The sequence below is a fragment of the Gekko japonicus genome, unplaced genomic scaffold, assembly GCF_001447785.1.
Source record: "Gekko japonicus isolate JY-2015 unplaced genomic scaffold, Gekko_japonicus_V1.1 scaffold335, whole genome shotgun sequence".
NCBI classification, from domain to species: domain Eukaryota; kingdom Metazoa; phylum Chordata; class Lepidosauria; order Squamata; family Gekkonidae; genus Gekko; species Gekko japonicus.
Genome location: NW_015165840.1, coordinates 274,812 through 290,805, shown reverse-complemented (window position 1 = coordinate 290,805; position 15,994 = coordinate 274,812). Strand labels below are relative to the sequence as shown.

The 15,994-nt window shown below is 38.8% G+C and overlaps 1 protein-coding gene across 1 annotated transcript in view; it reads left to right on the top strand.

Moving 5' to 3' along the window:
• The window catches only part of BTAF1 (B-TFIID TATA-box binding protein associated factor 1), a 55,658-nt gene that overhangs the window by 12,704 nt on the left and 26,960 nt on the right, over nt 1–15,994 (top strand). Inside the window, 12 exon segments of the mRNA XM_015410988.1 lie at nt 347–442; nt 546–645; nt 648–721; nt 1,218–1,358; nt 4,698–4,822; nt 7,529–7,649; nt 7,984–8,088; nt 8,319–8,468; nt 10,884–11,026; nt 11,185–11,359; nt 11,896–12,099; nt 15,483–15,909. Coding sequence (XP_015266474.1) covers nt 347–442; nt 546–645; nt 648–721; nt 1,218–1,358; nt 4,698–4,822; nt 7,529–7,649; nt 7,984–8,088; nt 8,319–8,468; nt 10,884–11,026; nt 11,185–11,359; nt 11,896–12,099; nt 15,483–15,909 — 1,861 coding nt within the window.

The window sequence follows — 15,994 nt, the reverse complement described above, 5'->3', positions numbered from 1 at the left end:
CATTCCGGTAGTAACAAGCCCAGGCATCTGCGGGGATCAGGCAGGGAACCCAGGCATGCTTGCATGCCTGCTCTTTGTCAGGGGGTGTGGCATATGCAAATGAGCTCATAGACCTCTTTTTCTACTAAATGACCCCTGAGTCTAATCTGGGAGAACCAGGTTTGATTCCCTACTCCTCCTGCTGGATGACCTTGGGCAAGCCATAGAAGAGCTCTCTCAGTCCCACCTACCTCACAGGGTGTCTGTTGTGAGGAAGGGAAGGGAAAGGAGTTCGTAAGCCGTTCTGAGACTCCAAGTGAAGGGAGGGGTATAAATCCAGTCTCTTCTTCGTCTTCTTTTTAAATAGATGACTCAACAGCACCAGGATTGGCTGGAGGACTTGGCTATCAGGCTTCTTTGTGTGTTTGCCTTAGATAGATTTGGCGACTTTGTTTCCGATGAAGTAAGTACCAATTTTGGAAAGTGTACTCACTTTGCGCAATAGTTTTAATTTTAAAATTGCCTTTCTGGTGTTCTGTTGGTTGATTTTTCTCCTTAAATCTTAGGTCGTGGCACCAGTGCGAGAGACTTGTGCTCAAACACTGGGAGTGGTGCTGAAATACATGAATGAGACTGGTGTTCATAAAACTGTGGCTATCCCGCTGAAGTTCTGGCACAGGAACAGTGGGAAGTGAGGCATGGGGGCCTGTTGGGGATAAAATATGCTTTGGCAGTTCGTCAGGTAAATGGTTTAAATATTCTTCAAGTGGACATTGCATATTTTATTTCTTCTGTGGGAGTTGCTTACATGTGGTGCTATCCTATATGGCTGTGAATGGATTTAGGGTTGCTGCTGGTTAATCAGAATGTAGGTTAACATTCATTTCCCCTGGTCACAGCCAAGTGACTTGGCTCAGCAGACCAGTTAACACAGCTGGGTGGTTAACTGGGTGCTGGTTAACAAAGCCTTCGGTGTATGATTATTCCAACCAGGGCTGTTTTCCCATCCAGTCAGTGCTAGATGGGAGAGTTTGTTCTAGTTTGGTTTGAGTAAAAAAAAATAGCAGATTTTTGCCAACAGGATACAAAGATCTGCTTCAAAACAATTATACTAGGTAATATCTCATGTAATTAATAAAGTCTCTATCGGTTTTGTACACTTTACAAGAGATATTAGTCCTGTTTGTAGGCTTGCCATCTGCTTTATCCTTTGACCGTTGTTGAAACTGTCTTTGCAGGACTTAATTGAGACGTTATTACCTAAAGTCTTACCAGCAATAACTGAAGGTCTGCAGGATCTGGACGATGATGTCAGGGCTGTTGCTGCTGCATCTTTAGTGCCAGTGGTGGAAAGTCTTGTCTACCTTCAGCCGCAGAAAGTAAGTGCAGCACAGCTGCACTTTAAAAAAAAAAAAATTATTTATTTACATTTTCCATGATATACATACATTTGTCTCTTCTTTATTAACATTTGGGGGTTAATTTACAAATTTTCCTCATACCATTTTATGGCTTTATGCCATTTCTGATTGAATTTATCCTCTAGTTTTCCAGCCAAAAACATGTTTAATTTATCCATCTCTATTACTTCAAAGAGTTTTTTTTATCAGTTCTTCCTTATTTGGTATATTATCTGATTTCCAATTCCTAGCAATACAGATTCTAGCCATTGTAATTAGATATACAATAATACATGTTTCATTATGTTTAATACCATTGGGTGTAATATTTAACAAAAAGATTTCTGGATTTAAAGGTAGATCTATTTCTGTTATATCTTTTATCAATTGCTTAGTATTTTTCCAGAATCTTTGTATTTTTTCACATTTCCACCAAATATGTGTGTTCCTTTATTCTTTTTACACCTCCAACAGTTCCCTGAAACATTTCTATAGCACTTTTGTAGCCTGTCTGGCGTCCAATGCCACCTATATATCATTTTTATTATATTTTCTTTGTACGGTATTGCTCTTAATAACTTGCTTGATTTCCATGATTTCTCCCATTCTTTTCTCTCTATTTTACGTCCCAGGTCTTTTTCCCATTTAATCATAGAAGGTTTTTCCCAATCATCTTTTAATTCTTCTTCTAGTAGTAGATTGTATATTCTTACAATCTGTTTTTCTGTCTCTCGTAACCAGATTTTTTCTAGTTGTGTTTCTTTGGTGTAGAATCCTAATTTTTTATCTCTGGTAAATCTTGAAATTAGCTGGTTTCTTTCCCATATTGAAAGGCTTATATGCATATCCTGCAATGCTTCCCAGGACTTAAGTTCATTTTGTTCGTCTAGTAGATTCTTGTATGTTATATTTTTCTCTTCTGTCATTAATGACGGCATTACAAAGGCCTCTATGGGAGATATCCACTTTGGTATTTTTACATAGTTTTTTCCTCTTATCTGTCTCCATATTTGCATTAGGGGTCCTCTTACTGAGTGGTTAGAAAAGCTCTTCTGTATGTATCATACCACACATAGGCATGCCAACCCATGTGTAGGTCATGACCTCCTAGTTTTAACAATCTTTTATCTTCTAATAATGCCCATTCTTTTATCCATCCTAACGCTGCTGCTTGATAATATAAGTTCCAATCTGGAAAGCTTAACCCTCCTTTCATTATGTTTTCTCTTAGAAATTTTAGTTTTATTCTAGCTCTTTTCCCCTGCCAAATGAATTTCCTAGTCAGCTTGTTTAGATCTTCGATAAATTTTTTATTTTTAAGGATTGGGATGCATTGCACTAAGAAGATAATACGTGGTAGTATGTTCATCTTTATCGTGGATATTCTTCCCATAAATGATATTTGTAGATCTTGCCATCTTTGTAAATCCTTTTTAATTTCCTCTAGTATAACTTTATAATTATTTTCATACAAATTTGCGTTATTTGTAATGTTGATGCCTAAATATTTTACTTTTTTTACTATTTCTTTGTATTTTCTTGTATTTCATTTTTATCTTCTATTGTACAGTTTTTTGTCACTAGTTTCGTCTTATTCATATTCATCTTGAGTCCTGCTACAGTCCCATACTGCCGTATTATTGTTAATAAATTTTTGATTGATGACGTCGGTTCTTCCAAAATGTAGACTAAGTCGTCGGCAAATGCCAATAACTTGAAATGCTCTCCTTTCAATTTTAGGCCCCTTATGTCCTCGTTAGATCTCACAATATCATTTAACGTCTCTAAACCAAATATGAATAGTAGAGGGGAGAGTGGACAACCCATACTGCCGTATTATTGTTAATAAATTTTTAATTGATGACATCGGTTCTTCCAAAATGTAGACTAAATCATCGGCAAATGCCAATAACTTGAAGTGCTCTCCTTTCAAATTTAGGCCCCTTATGTCCTCCTTAGATCTCACAATGTCATTCAACGTCTCTAAGCCAAATATGAATAGTAGGGGGGAGAGTGGACAACCTTGTCTTGTCCCTTTTTCTATGGGGATCTTTTGAGTTAGATCTCCATTAACTATAATTTTTGCCCATTGTTCACAATATATCGATTCTATCATGTTCATAAAGAGGTTTCCACAGTCCCAGAACTTTAATTTTTGTTTCATAAAGACCCAGTTTACATTATCAAAAGCCTTCTCTGCGTCGAGGAACATTAGCGCTAATTTTTTTCCGGGTTGGAATTCATAATATTCAATGATGTCCATTATAATTCTTATGTTTCTCTTAATTTGTCTTTTTGGTAAAAAGCCTGCTTGATCTTGATGAATAACTTGAGAGATAACTTTTTAAAATCTGTTCGCTATTATTGTAGCATAAATCTTATAGTCTACATTCAATAGCGAAATTGGTCTATAGTTTTTTATCTCAAGGCTTTCTGTATTCGGCTTATGGATCAATGAGATCAGGGCTTCATTCCAAGATTGTGGTATCTTTGATGTTCCATAATGGTACACCATAGTGGTGTTATTTCATTTTCTAGTTTTTGATAGAATTCTATCGTGATTCCGTCTGGGCCTGGTGATTTCCTTTTCTTCTGCTTCCTGAGAGCTGCTATTATATCACACGTTGTAATTGTCTCATTTAGTATTTTTCTCTGTGCTTCCGTGAATTTGTTTGTGTTATGTGTCTTTAGGTATTCTTGAATCTCTTTCTCATCTATTCTTTCTTGGCGATAAAGTTTTGAGTATTTCCGATTTATCGTTAATCAGTGCCGAGATTGTTCTCTTTTCGCTTTCCTTTCTTAATCTATAGGCCAACCATCGTGTTGGCTTATTTGCATTTTCGAAATAATAAGTTTTTGCGAATTCTATCTTCTTTGCGCTAATAATATGTTGACCTGATGTTGTATTAATTTTATTTTTATACCTGTCTCTCTACAATTTCCATCCTTTTTCAGCTGTTCTTCTTCCTTTTTAAAGTTCTCTGTCAGGCTTCTATATCTTTCTCGTTTTTGCTTCTTTTTCCAAATATGTTGTGTTGTAAGTAGTCCCCTTACATAAGCTTTTAAAGTGTCCCAAACTGTATTAAGTGATACTTCTTCTGTTCTATTTATTTTAATAAAGTCCTTGATATCTTTTTTAAAATTTTTCTAAGAATGTTTTGTCTTGCAGGAGACCTCCATTCATTCTCCATCTTGTATTTTTGACTGCACTTTAATTGTTCATTCTTCTGATGTTGTTCCAAAATTCAGCTTACATGTTTTGTAAAAGTAACTTTGCCTTGTGTGACTTTTTCCATTGCTGTGCTTAATATTTTTTAGGTACCCTTTATTCTTAATATATTATGGGATGCACTTCTGGAATTGGATGACCTGACAGCTTCTACAAACAGCATCATGACCCTCCTTTCATCCCTTCTGACTTATTCTCAGGTCCGAAAATGCAGGTAATTGTGATCTGCTTCCTCACTGATGGAAATCTCCTCTAATGACCTTAGCTCAGTCAGTAGCAAGTTAAAAATCTAGTTTCCTTGTGATTACATTCTTGAGTTCAAACTCTAATAGCTGTTATTTTCTTCTAGAAGATACTTTAATCTCGGGTTGTTCACTGTTACAATCTATCACTTTGTTAAAACAGAGCAAAGTATCTTGAAAAATTTAATTAAAAAAATTAAACATCTCGATCTATATTATAAGGTGCCTAGATAAAGATGTAAAACTTCCAGAAATGACGGAGCCACAGATAAGCAACATTCCTCCGCTTCCAGAAAAAAAATTAATTATCTAGAAAGAATGCAAAACCTGTAGCTTAGTTTAGAGAGATGACTGTGGAGTTGGTATATGCATTACAAGCAATGCCTCCCTTTTAAAACTGCTTTGAAGTCTGGAAAAACTAATGTTTGCCTTTAGCTCTATAGGTCACTATTTCAAAAGTTATAAATCTGAATATTGTACTAAGTTTTAGAATAATGTCTGTTTCATCTATACTGTTGTATCCTGTCCTTCTGGCTCACTGCCGTATTTGGTTCTCCTTTCTCCATTTTTTCTGTACAACAATCCTTTGAGTAGTTGAGGCTAAAAGACTTTATCTGCCATTGTAAGCAGAGTTGCACCCTTCTAAGTCCATTGAAGTCAATGAGACTGTGAGTGATTAGTCCAGGGTCACCCAGTGAGTTTTATATGAGAGTGGGTATTTGAAACCAGGTTTCCCCAGTTGTGTTCTGTTCATTAATGTATTCAGTAGTGTATCACCAGCTTAAACTTTAAATGTCCTAATAACTGGACACTTGTTTACCTCTGGATTTCAGGGAGTTCGCACAGAATTGGAACTTGCTTTTCTACATTTTAGCAAGCTAGCTTGTTTCTTGATTTGATATGTGCATTTCTAAACACAGACTAGATTTCAGGCAGTATTTTAAAAGCGTTTCAAAGTTAAAAAAAAAATTTAAGAGTGGTTGGAGTTTTTCCACTGGAAAAAACATAAGTCCTGGCTGGGGAGCAGAGGTAGACAATTGGTTTCTTTCCCAATTTTTTTCAGTTCAGTCTCCCTGAGCCTTCATATCCCTGTGCCTCAGGGCTAAGAGATAGGGTTGCTACAAAGAGACACAAATTGGAATACGTAATTTAAGTCGGGTTTCATTCCTGTACATCTAGAGTATATGTTCCTAGGTACTTGGGTTGCAGGTACCACAGGGCTAGGTACATAATGATGAAATCAGTAATTTTGGATGACTTAAGTGTGCATGTGTGATCTTAATGAATTGATTTCTTGAATTACAAAAGGCACAGTGGGCCTCTGATGTTGTAGGGGTTGTTGCAGAAGTGGTTGACATGCTTTGGCTGTATAATGTCTCAAATTCACTCACTGGCATTTCCTCTTCTACGTGATTGGGAATGCAATTATAAGCCTAAAGTAGTAGAAAAATACTTACAGTGATCCTGGATATGGGAAAAGCTTATGTTTTCCTACAGAGAAGTAATCAGTTCTCTGTGTTGAGGATCTAAATGACCCAAAACACAGTTTAAACTTTACCAAATTACAACAGATTTATAAAGGAAAAACATTAAATGTTTTGTGCAAATTTTAAGTAGTATACAACGTTGTGTGCAACAATAAACACACACACACCATTCTGTGAATAAATTAAGAAAACAATAAATCTGCATATCTAGTAGGTAAGGCACTAACATCATTTTCAGCTGTTGTAACATAAGTAAAAAATACATACCATTTTCCCACAAAGTAGGATTTTTGAAGAGGGGTTATCTGTGTTTAGCAGTTGAGATGCTATCTTGTCCATCACTATGATGTCCCATTTTTAAAAGGTGAAAACTTACACTGAACTCCGTAATATGTATATTGCATTGATATAGTTGTTAAAATAATTAACTATCAGTACCGAATGTTCACATATCCAGCATGCTTTGGAATTTTGTTGATGCTTCACTGCTACACACTGGAATATGTACTGATACTGTTTTGGTGCTTGTTCAGGTATTACTTTCCAGGTAGAACTCTTAAGCCAGTTAAGCCTCTGCTGTACACTGAACTCAGTCTGTCCCAGGAAAGGATGGGTACATTTTAAATCAAGCGCCTATCAAGAAACCTTGTCCAAATCAACATGGTTCAGCCCAGTTTATTTTTGGCTTCTCCCTGCAGTAAATCAGAAGGCTATACAGCTGGACACTTTTGCAGGGGTTGGAATAAACTCTGTATAGTTTCATCCCAGTACTTAGAAACATAGTTATTAAAAGTTAATTTTTTTTCCTACACCATATTTGGGTTTTTTCCCTATCTGGCACCAGTGTCATATTAGTAAAGGCCTTTCTGCAAGTGTAGTTGTAGTAGGATGGAAAGCTTGGAGAGCCGCTCTGACTGTGTGGGAATAGATGAAACAATGGTTTTAGTTAATATTCCTTACAGTGTACTCCTATATAGATTATTCCATTTTATTTAAATGAATGGGTTTAGAGTGGAGGAACTCTGCATAGGGTTGAATTGTAAATACCTTAGTTTTATGATGTATAGAAAGCACTTTGCTTATTTTTATAGATGTACCATTAGGATCTTTTATTTTAAAACATATATCTTCATTACCAATGAGAATTTGACTTATTTTATTACTCTTCATTTTTATTCTAACCCACCTCAGTATTCAGCAATCACTCACGGTTCTGGTACCACGTGTGTGGCCATTCCTACATCATACAATATCATCTGTTCGAAAAGCTGCACTGGAAACTCTGTTTACTTTACTGTCTACAGAAGATCAGGTGACTGGTTATCTTCTGGCTAATTTTAGGAGAATGAGAGTAGGAAAATTTTATCTACGTAACTTCTAATTTATGCATAAGTACTGTATTGATTTAATTTCTATGTCACTTTCCTTTAAAATTGAAGACGTTTACATAATATGAAAATTAACAAAATGCAGAAACAATTAAAAACATAATTTAAAACAAACATAATTCTACGGATAGCAAAAGTAGTCAGATAGCAAAAGTAGTTTGTGAAAAATTAATGTGTCTCAATTCCAACCTGTAGTTTTATATATGTTGCCTTTCCCATTATCTCATGATCTTTGGAATTTTCTTCACTTGTTTCTAGAGTTCTGCAGCCTGGCTTATTCCCATTTTGCAAGACATGTTAAGGCATATCTTTCAGTTCTGTATTTTAGAAAGTAATCAAGAAATTCTGGAGCTCATTCATAAGGTAGGCCTTCTGTTGTAATTTAAATTTTCCCATAGTTCTGATTCCTTGCTTGCTTTGTTATGACCTATATCTTGGTTTTAGGATTAGCTAAACTTTATTGGTTTGTGCTGCACAGTATCAGATGCAGTTTGTATTTTGTGTGCTGAAAAGTCTTATGGAAAAGTTTATCAGAAAGATTATCAGAAAGACCATGTATCTTTTCAATTGCTTATAAATGTGTTCTTGTGTAGGTGTGGCTGGAATTGTTAAGCAAGGCATCTCTGCAATACGTGGTAGCAGCTGCTTGTCCGTGGATGGGAGCTTGGCTCTGTTTAATGATGCAGCCTTCTCACTTGCCTATTGACTTAAATATGTTACTAGAAGTGAAGGCCAGATCAAAGGTGAGAAAAAACAAACTGTAGGTTTGGAGGGGGGGGAAATTGTTTTGACCAGATGTCACAAGTATTCGACTCTAGCTACCAACGCAAGAACAGGCTCTTCTTTTAAATTTTAAAAGATTCAATATACTCTGCTTATCTGCACTTCTCCTTGATAGGACCTAATACTTGAAAACCCAATCTTGGTCTGTTTTTAAAAATAGCTTTAGTTTTGGTCCTTTTCATTTAGCTCTTAAAAGATATTGCCAAAATAATTAAGTAGGAAGGCCAGTTTCAAATAATCCAAGCTTAACCCTCCAGTGTCTGTTGAGTCTCTGAGGCCTGGTCTGTATGATGATGACATGCCTTACCTGCTCGATGGCTCATGTGCACATTGCAAAGTCCTCATGGCCACCACAAAGAATTTCAAGTCAGATATCCACCTGGACTTCCATGCTCAGAGCCATTCCCATATGTGCATGGTCCCAATTCAGACTGGGACCACGGCACATGGGACTTAGGTCCGTCTGCCATTCCTAACATGAAACAGCCTCAGGGAGCCACTGTTTGCCTCTCTGGACAAACTTGCATGTACTGAGGGGTATGCATATGTTTTCCCACTGTGGCAAATATTGACTCCCTGGGGCCATTTCAGGTTGGGAAAACAGTATGCAGAGGAAGGCTTAAGTCCCCTCTCCCTGTGATCCCAACCTGAATTGTACCCACTGATGTGTAGGAATTAAGTTCTGAGTGCCAAACTTCCTGCACATGTCTGATCGAAATGCGTTTGGTGGCCATGAGGTAGCACAACCAGCCCTCAGACTGGACATTCTGCTTTCCTTTTTAGTTGTACTGTTTGGATGAGCAGCCTCTAAAAAATAATAAATGCTGTTCATGCAGAGTGATGATGTGATACTGCTATTAATTGGTCTGTTCATACTGCAAATGCCCTATCATTGTGTGGCTTGAATAGCTTTTGTGGACCATTGGGGCTATTTTTTGTTTATATTTCTCCAGAATGATACTGCTGAGCATAATATGGTTTGCATTTTCTTAATTCACCTGCAATTATCTTTCATTCAGGAATCTAAGTAGGTAGTACATAGTGTTTAAAGTAGCTGGAGTTAGGTAGGTCAGATACCTCAAACTTCATTGTGGAGTACCTTCCTGAGTCAAACAACCATTATGAAGGCTCAGGTTTGTGGTTGAAGTGAAGATGAGCTCATCTCATCTCCAGCATAGAGCTGAACAGATAAATGGAAAAGTGTGAAGTCTTGCTTTAGGATTCTCAAGGGAAGGAAGTCCAGGACATCCAAAGAAATTTAAAGAGGAAGGAGTTGTTCCTTTGACAGTGGAAATGTGACATGTATGCATGATGTGCGTAGGGCAAAACCTGTTTTGTTTAGGGAACAGAAGAGTGAAGGTATACAGTTCATTGTTGCCTGAAGCCAAGTGTTCCCACAGAGTTTTTGGAGGAGAGTGAGCATAAATGCCTCCTAACTGATGTTTGCGTGATACAGCAACAAGTGCCTCACAGATTATAAACACTGCCACTTAATACCACTGAAGGTCTAAGGAGTTGGAGCAAAAGAGCCACTAAAGCAGAGGTGGCCAAACTTGCTTAACTTAAGGGCCACCTAGAATAAATGTCAGAGGTTTGAGAGCCACAAGACAGGAACAAATATTACACATATGCTTTTACTGAAAATATGCACATTTGCTTTTTATTAACATTAAATGAGATGCCAAAAATAAAACAAAAGGTAAAAACAGATATTGATAATATTTATTTGTCCAATTACATTTGTTTGCTAATGATATTAGTTTGTCTAAGAGAGAAAGAGAGGTGGAAAGAAAGAATGAAACAGGTGGAAAGAGAAAGAGAGAGAAACAAAGAAAGCAAATAGACGGGGGAGGGAGGGAAAGGAGATAGTGAAATAACTTTAAATGCATCCTCCAAGCCCCCCCCCCATGCCAGCTAGTTTGGCTTGGAGAAGGGGTTTAAAGAGACAAATGCTTTCTCCAAGCCAGCCAGTGCGGGGAGGGGGGAGGCTTTGAGAACACCTCCCCCACCTCAAGCCTACCCATGGTGAGGAACACTGGCTGGGAAAGGGAAGACCAATCAGGGAGGCATGCCTCCCCTTCACTTTTCCAGCCTCCCTGCCGAGAGCCACATAATATGTATGAAAGAGCCACATGTGTGCTCCCGAGCCACAGTTTGGCCACCCCTGCACTAAAGTAGCTGACTGATAAGCAAAACACCCCTTTAAAGTACTCTAGCTTCTCCAAGGGTTACAATTATTATATAAAATCAAACCTGGTTTGGGGAATGTTTGGGTTCTTAAGTAGGCCTAATCTGAGATTCTTAATGGGCTGGATAGGAAATGTTGTATTTGAAAGAGCCACATGTCGAAGCATCATTTCTTCTCTTGTTTGCAGGAAAAAACTGGTGGCAAGGTGCGGCAAGGTCAGACGCAGACTAAGGAGGTGATTCAGGAGTACATTGCTGGAGCAGAAAGTGTTGCCGAAGATCCAGCAACCAGGGATTATGTTGTTATGAGAGCCCGAATGATGGCAGCAAAGTCAGTTTGTTGTTCAAAATCTTAAATCAGTTGTTAAAAGCAATAAGAGTTTATAGATTAGACCAGCTTTTTATAACCCAGTTCAAGATAGATTGTACAGAACCTGATGTTGCTGCAAATGTAATGAATATAAAATCCATTATTGTTTTTTGTTCCAGATTGCTTGGAGCACTTTGTTGCTGTATTTGCGATCTGAGTGTGAATGCCGTTACTCAGGAAATAAAGCCAGCTGAATCGCTAGCCCAGCTATTGCTTTTCCATTTGAATTCCAAGTCCGCTTTGCAGAGGTTTAGTGTTGCATTAGTAATCTGTGAGTGGGCTGCTTTGCAGAAGGTACGATGCCTACAGTAGCTAAAATTTGTGTTTTTCAAAGTTAAATAATTTCTCCCTTTGTTTGATACAGTATGATAATGGAAAGGTAGCACATAAGAAAAATGTTAATGCTGTCAGCTACCTGATAATGCAAGATTCCATTTTAAAATTTTAAATAAATGACAGGACTGTGATTCTGTAGGCATTCTTCTAGTGAGACAGACTTTTTGGCCAGAACAGTTGAATCCAATGCCGTTATCAAAATTAGCTTTCAGAATTCCCTTGAAATTCAGAAGTGGGTAATCGGTCCTAATTAGTGGGTGGTGCTTTAAAAGACATAAGCCACCAGTTCTATTGAGCACACTATTTACTCGATACATGGGCCTCTTGGATCCTATGCATTTGGTTTCTGCAATTTTGATTAGTACAGTAAATCTTTGAACCACAGTGTGGATTAATTTTATCTGTTGCAGATTGGTCCATATTTCTGTTTCATTGTCCCTAAAAGCAGAAAATTACACTTGTGATATTTAAAGTGGTTTCACGTTTGTTTTCAGGAAAATAAAGCTGTGGCTCTTGCTGTCCAGTCACGTTTACTTGAAGTCCTTTCAGAGCATCTTTATTACGATGAAATTGCTGTTCCCTTCACGCGAATGCAGAATGAATGTAAACAACTCATCTCCTCATTTGCTGATGCAAACATTGACATTGGCAGCCGAGTAAACTGTAGTGTGTTTACAATAGATCAAGCTAATGAATTGGTGAGTGAACTGAAAGAGCTACCCTCAGTGTTTTGATGAACAGTGTGAAAAGCACCTGAACAGCAGTTCTGGCCTATTCAGTTGTTGCTGAAAGTACTTATTTAAAGTAACCTACACAAACGGGTGTATTGACTGCAGGCACATCATTAATCAGTACTTTGGAAAGCACTAACAGCTATTAGGAAGACATTGCCTCATATGTTGGTGTGAACCTATAAGATGAGAGAGGAGAAGCATTCCTTTGTCAGATGATCTTCATTTTGGAGAAGGGACTGTGCTAATTTTTTTTTTTAGCATTGCAACTTCTTAAGGATTAACTACTAAGCAGATTCTTGGATAATGAGGCTTTGAATTCGAGTTGTGTTAGCCATCTTGTCTTTAAAGAGTACACTAGTTTTAGTGGCATGTTGCTCTAATCCAGTGGTTCTTCACCTTTAATCCACTATCGCCAATCAACTAGGCAATGTTACCATTGGCCACCATAAAAAATAAGCAAGCTGAGGTGTAGGAGTGGGTTTCTTTTCCAGTTTTCCAATCCCTCGTAGGGGTGTGCACTTGGCTATATCCAAGCTGAAAAAATATCCAAAAAATACCTTATCTTTATTTACCAGCTATTCTTCAGCTGGATGTAGGTTTGGGTATTTTTTTTTTCGGCTCTCCAAAATGTCCGAGCCCCAAAAATCCTGAAAATATTTGGGATTTTTTTGGAACTGCTGGATAGTTGAAGGGCTTTTAAAGGGGTTGCAGTCCCTTTAAACACCTTCTGGGTAAACTCACTGCATGGAGAAGGTGTTTAAAAGGACTGCAACCCCTGTAAACAACTTCAGAGTTCACCTGCAGCTTGGAGAAGGCATTTAAAGGAACCACAATCCCTTTAAACACGTTTTTTTCTCCACTGAAACCAATGGAGTATGGGGGCTCCTTTGGGGGCCCATAGAATTGGACCTCCTGGTCCAGTTTTTTTGAAAGGGGGGGGGGGGGGGGTTGAGGCGAGGCACCAGCAGCTATGCTGCAAAGCTCCACCCCCCCGAGTCCCAGATACCCCCAGATCAATTCTCCATTATACCTTATTGGGACCATTGACTGTAATGGTCCCCTTAGGGTATAATGGAGCCGAAAGAATTTGGGGTTTCCAAACACACACACACCCCAATCCGAATACCATACCAGTATTGTGATTTGGGAATATAGGGAATTTTGGGAAAGATTTATTTATTTTTTGGTTCAGTATATCCAAACCCAGAAAATACATATATACACCAAATCTGAATTCAGTCCTTGTGCCTGATGATCATCAGCCAAATCATTAGAGTTGGGGTTGATTCTTGTTTGTGTGCCATTTTTAAGGGCCTGTGGGAGGAATCTGGGTTTTTTTCCCCTTGAGACTCTGAAATTGGTGAGAAAAGACTGCTTAAATCCAGAATGCCCACGGAGGTCTGTAGAGTACCCCTGGGGCACTGTATAGTCCCCTTAACCACTTCTCTGATCAATATCTTGTTTGAAAGAATATATTTAAGTATATCTGACACAGAATAGGGTAGGAAAAAGACAATAAAGAGACTCTTAGATGAACAAGCTGTTGTTGCCAAGCGTGAACATAGGCAGTATGAGAGAGTTCCTTAGAAAGGACAGATCTATCAGTGGCCATGGTAGCCGAGGGGAACCTCCACATTCAGAGGCACTAAACCTCTGAATCCCAGTGCCAGGAGGCAACATCAGGGGGAATGCCTCGACCTCTCTACCGTGTTGTTGGCCCCCAGAGAAACTGGTTGGCCACTGTGTGAGACAGGATGCTAGACTAGATGGACCACTGATCTGATCCAGCAAGGTGGTTCATATATTCTCTCTCTCTCGTCTTGGAATTGTGAGGAAAGACGCAGGGTAAGCTGGCCTGCAGGATTCTTCAGCCCTGCTCTGGCTACTGGTAAAAGAGTTCCGTGTGTGTTTGTTTTTTGAGGTTCCAAAACAGGAAGAGGGAGAAAGCAATATGCATGTACCTTCAGTAAGAAGGCCATAGTGTTCTTGAATATCTCTGCCACATCTCCTACTTCTAAAGACAGCAGCAGCTGTACCATAGGGTTTCCTTGGGAAGAATACAATACTGTTTTTTCATTCACTTAATGTTAATGCCAGTATGATAATCTCTGTTAAAACTGTTCCCAAGTCTTTTGTTTGATCAGGTGAAGCAGAGGAAGAGGTCCATGGTAGCCTGTATTTGTGTCTCCATACCTGTTTCTGACAAAATCCTAATTCGCTGCTGCCTGTTTGTCTGTAGTTCAAATTCTTACTTGATAAAGTTACTGACCATAGGGTCATTATAAAGGCCTGTAGATTGCAACTTCTAATAATTAGTCTTTTAAGGCATCGGGTATGCTGTCCTGAAAGAAGGGGTCATAACTAAATGAACAATAGTGGGAAGAAATTTCTCAGAAGTTTCAAGGGCCAGCTATAACAGCACTGTAAGGGTAGAATTTTTCAGTTCATTTATGTTGGAGCTGCGGTGGCTCAAGTGGTTAAGACGCTGAACTGCAGGCTGTGGAAGGTCAGTAGTTCAGCAGTTCGAGACCCGGGTTGCCGCATGACGGAGTGAGCTCCCGTCTCTAGTTCCAGCTCCTGCCAACCTAGCATTTCGAAAGCGAGAAATTGCAAGTAGGTAAATAGGTACCACTTCGGTGGGAAGGTAACAGCGTTCCGTGCGTCTTGGTGTTTAGTCATGCCGGCCATATGACCACGGAAATGTCTTCGGACAGCACTGGCTCTTCGGCTTTGAAACGGAGATGAGCACCGCAACCCTAGCTTTCGAGCAAGGGAACCTTTACATTTATGTGTTTTTGTCTAATATTGGATAGGGCATTAAGGAAATCTTTTTTTGGGGCTGAGCATTTTCTGTGTGTGTGTGTCTGGAAGTCATGGTTGACTTCTGGCAACCTCTACTGAGGCTTGGACGTTTCAGAGAGGTGGCTTGCTGTTGCCTGGCTCTGCATCCTTGCCCTGGTATTCCTTGAAAGTGTCCCATCCAAGTATTTGCCAGGGTTGGCCCTGTTTATCTTCTGAGATCTGATGAGATCGGGCTTGTCTGGGCTATCCATGGCAGGGCATTAAGGAAATCAGGGTGTTATGCACTATCCCCACACAATGCTTTCCACTTCTGATTTCTGGCAATTTGTTTTAAAGTATCATAAACACTGGGATGACATACAGAGTCTTTTTCTTGCTCTGTATGTTTCATAAATGCAGCCTTTTATTTTGAATTTGGATATAGTATGGGTACTAACTTCTAGGACCTTCTGTGTTTAAGCAATTGTTTTAGTATCCTCCCAAAGTAGCTTGAGCAATTTGCTTTTGATAGAAGCATACTTAAGTCTGAATTTTCTTTTTCCTAGGTCACTACCATCTTCAGTGAATTTACATCCTCTTTTAATTTAAATCCTAAAGTCTTACAGCAATTGGAAGGCAAGAGACAACAAGTCCAAATGACTGTTACAGAAACAAATCAGGAATGGCAAACACTGCAGCTACGAGTGCATACCTTTGTTGCTTGTGCTGTTGTGAACCTGGAGCAACTTCCAGAAAAATTAAACCCTGTGATAAAACCTCTGATGGAGGCTGTGAAGAAAGAAGAGAACACACTAGTGCAAAATCATGCAGCTTTGTGTATTGCTAAGTTACTTCAGCAGTGCACAACAAGGTCTCCGTGTCCCAATTCAAAGATTATTAAAAACCTTTGCAACTCACTCTGTGTGGACCCACATCTTACACCTTTAGCATCATGTCCAGCCCAACCCCAGAGTGTCCATGAAAATGCAAAAGGTATGTTAACCAGCTGTCAGTTCTCAGGTTAGTTGAGACATCAAACTTTGGTTCCTGTACAACTTTTGGAGTTGAGGGCAGGAGC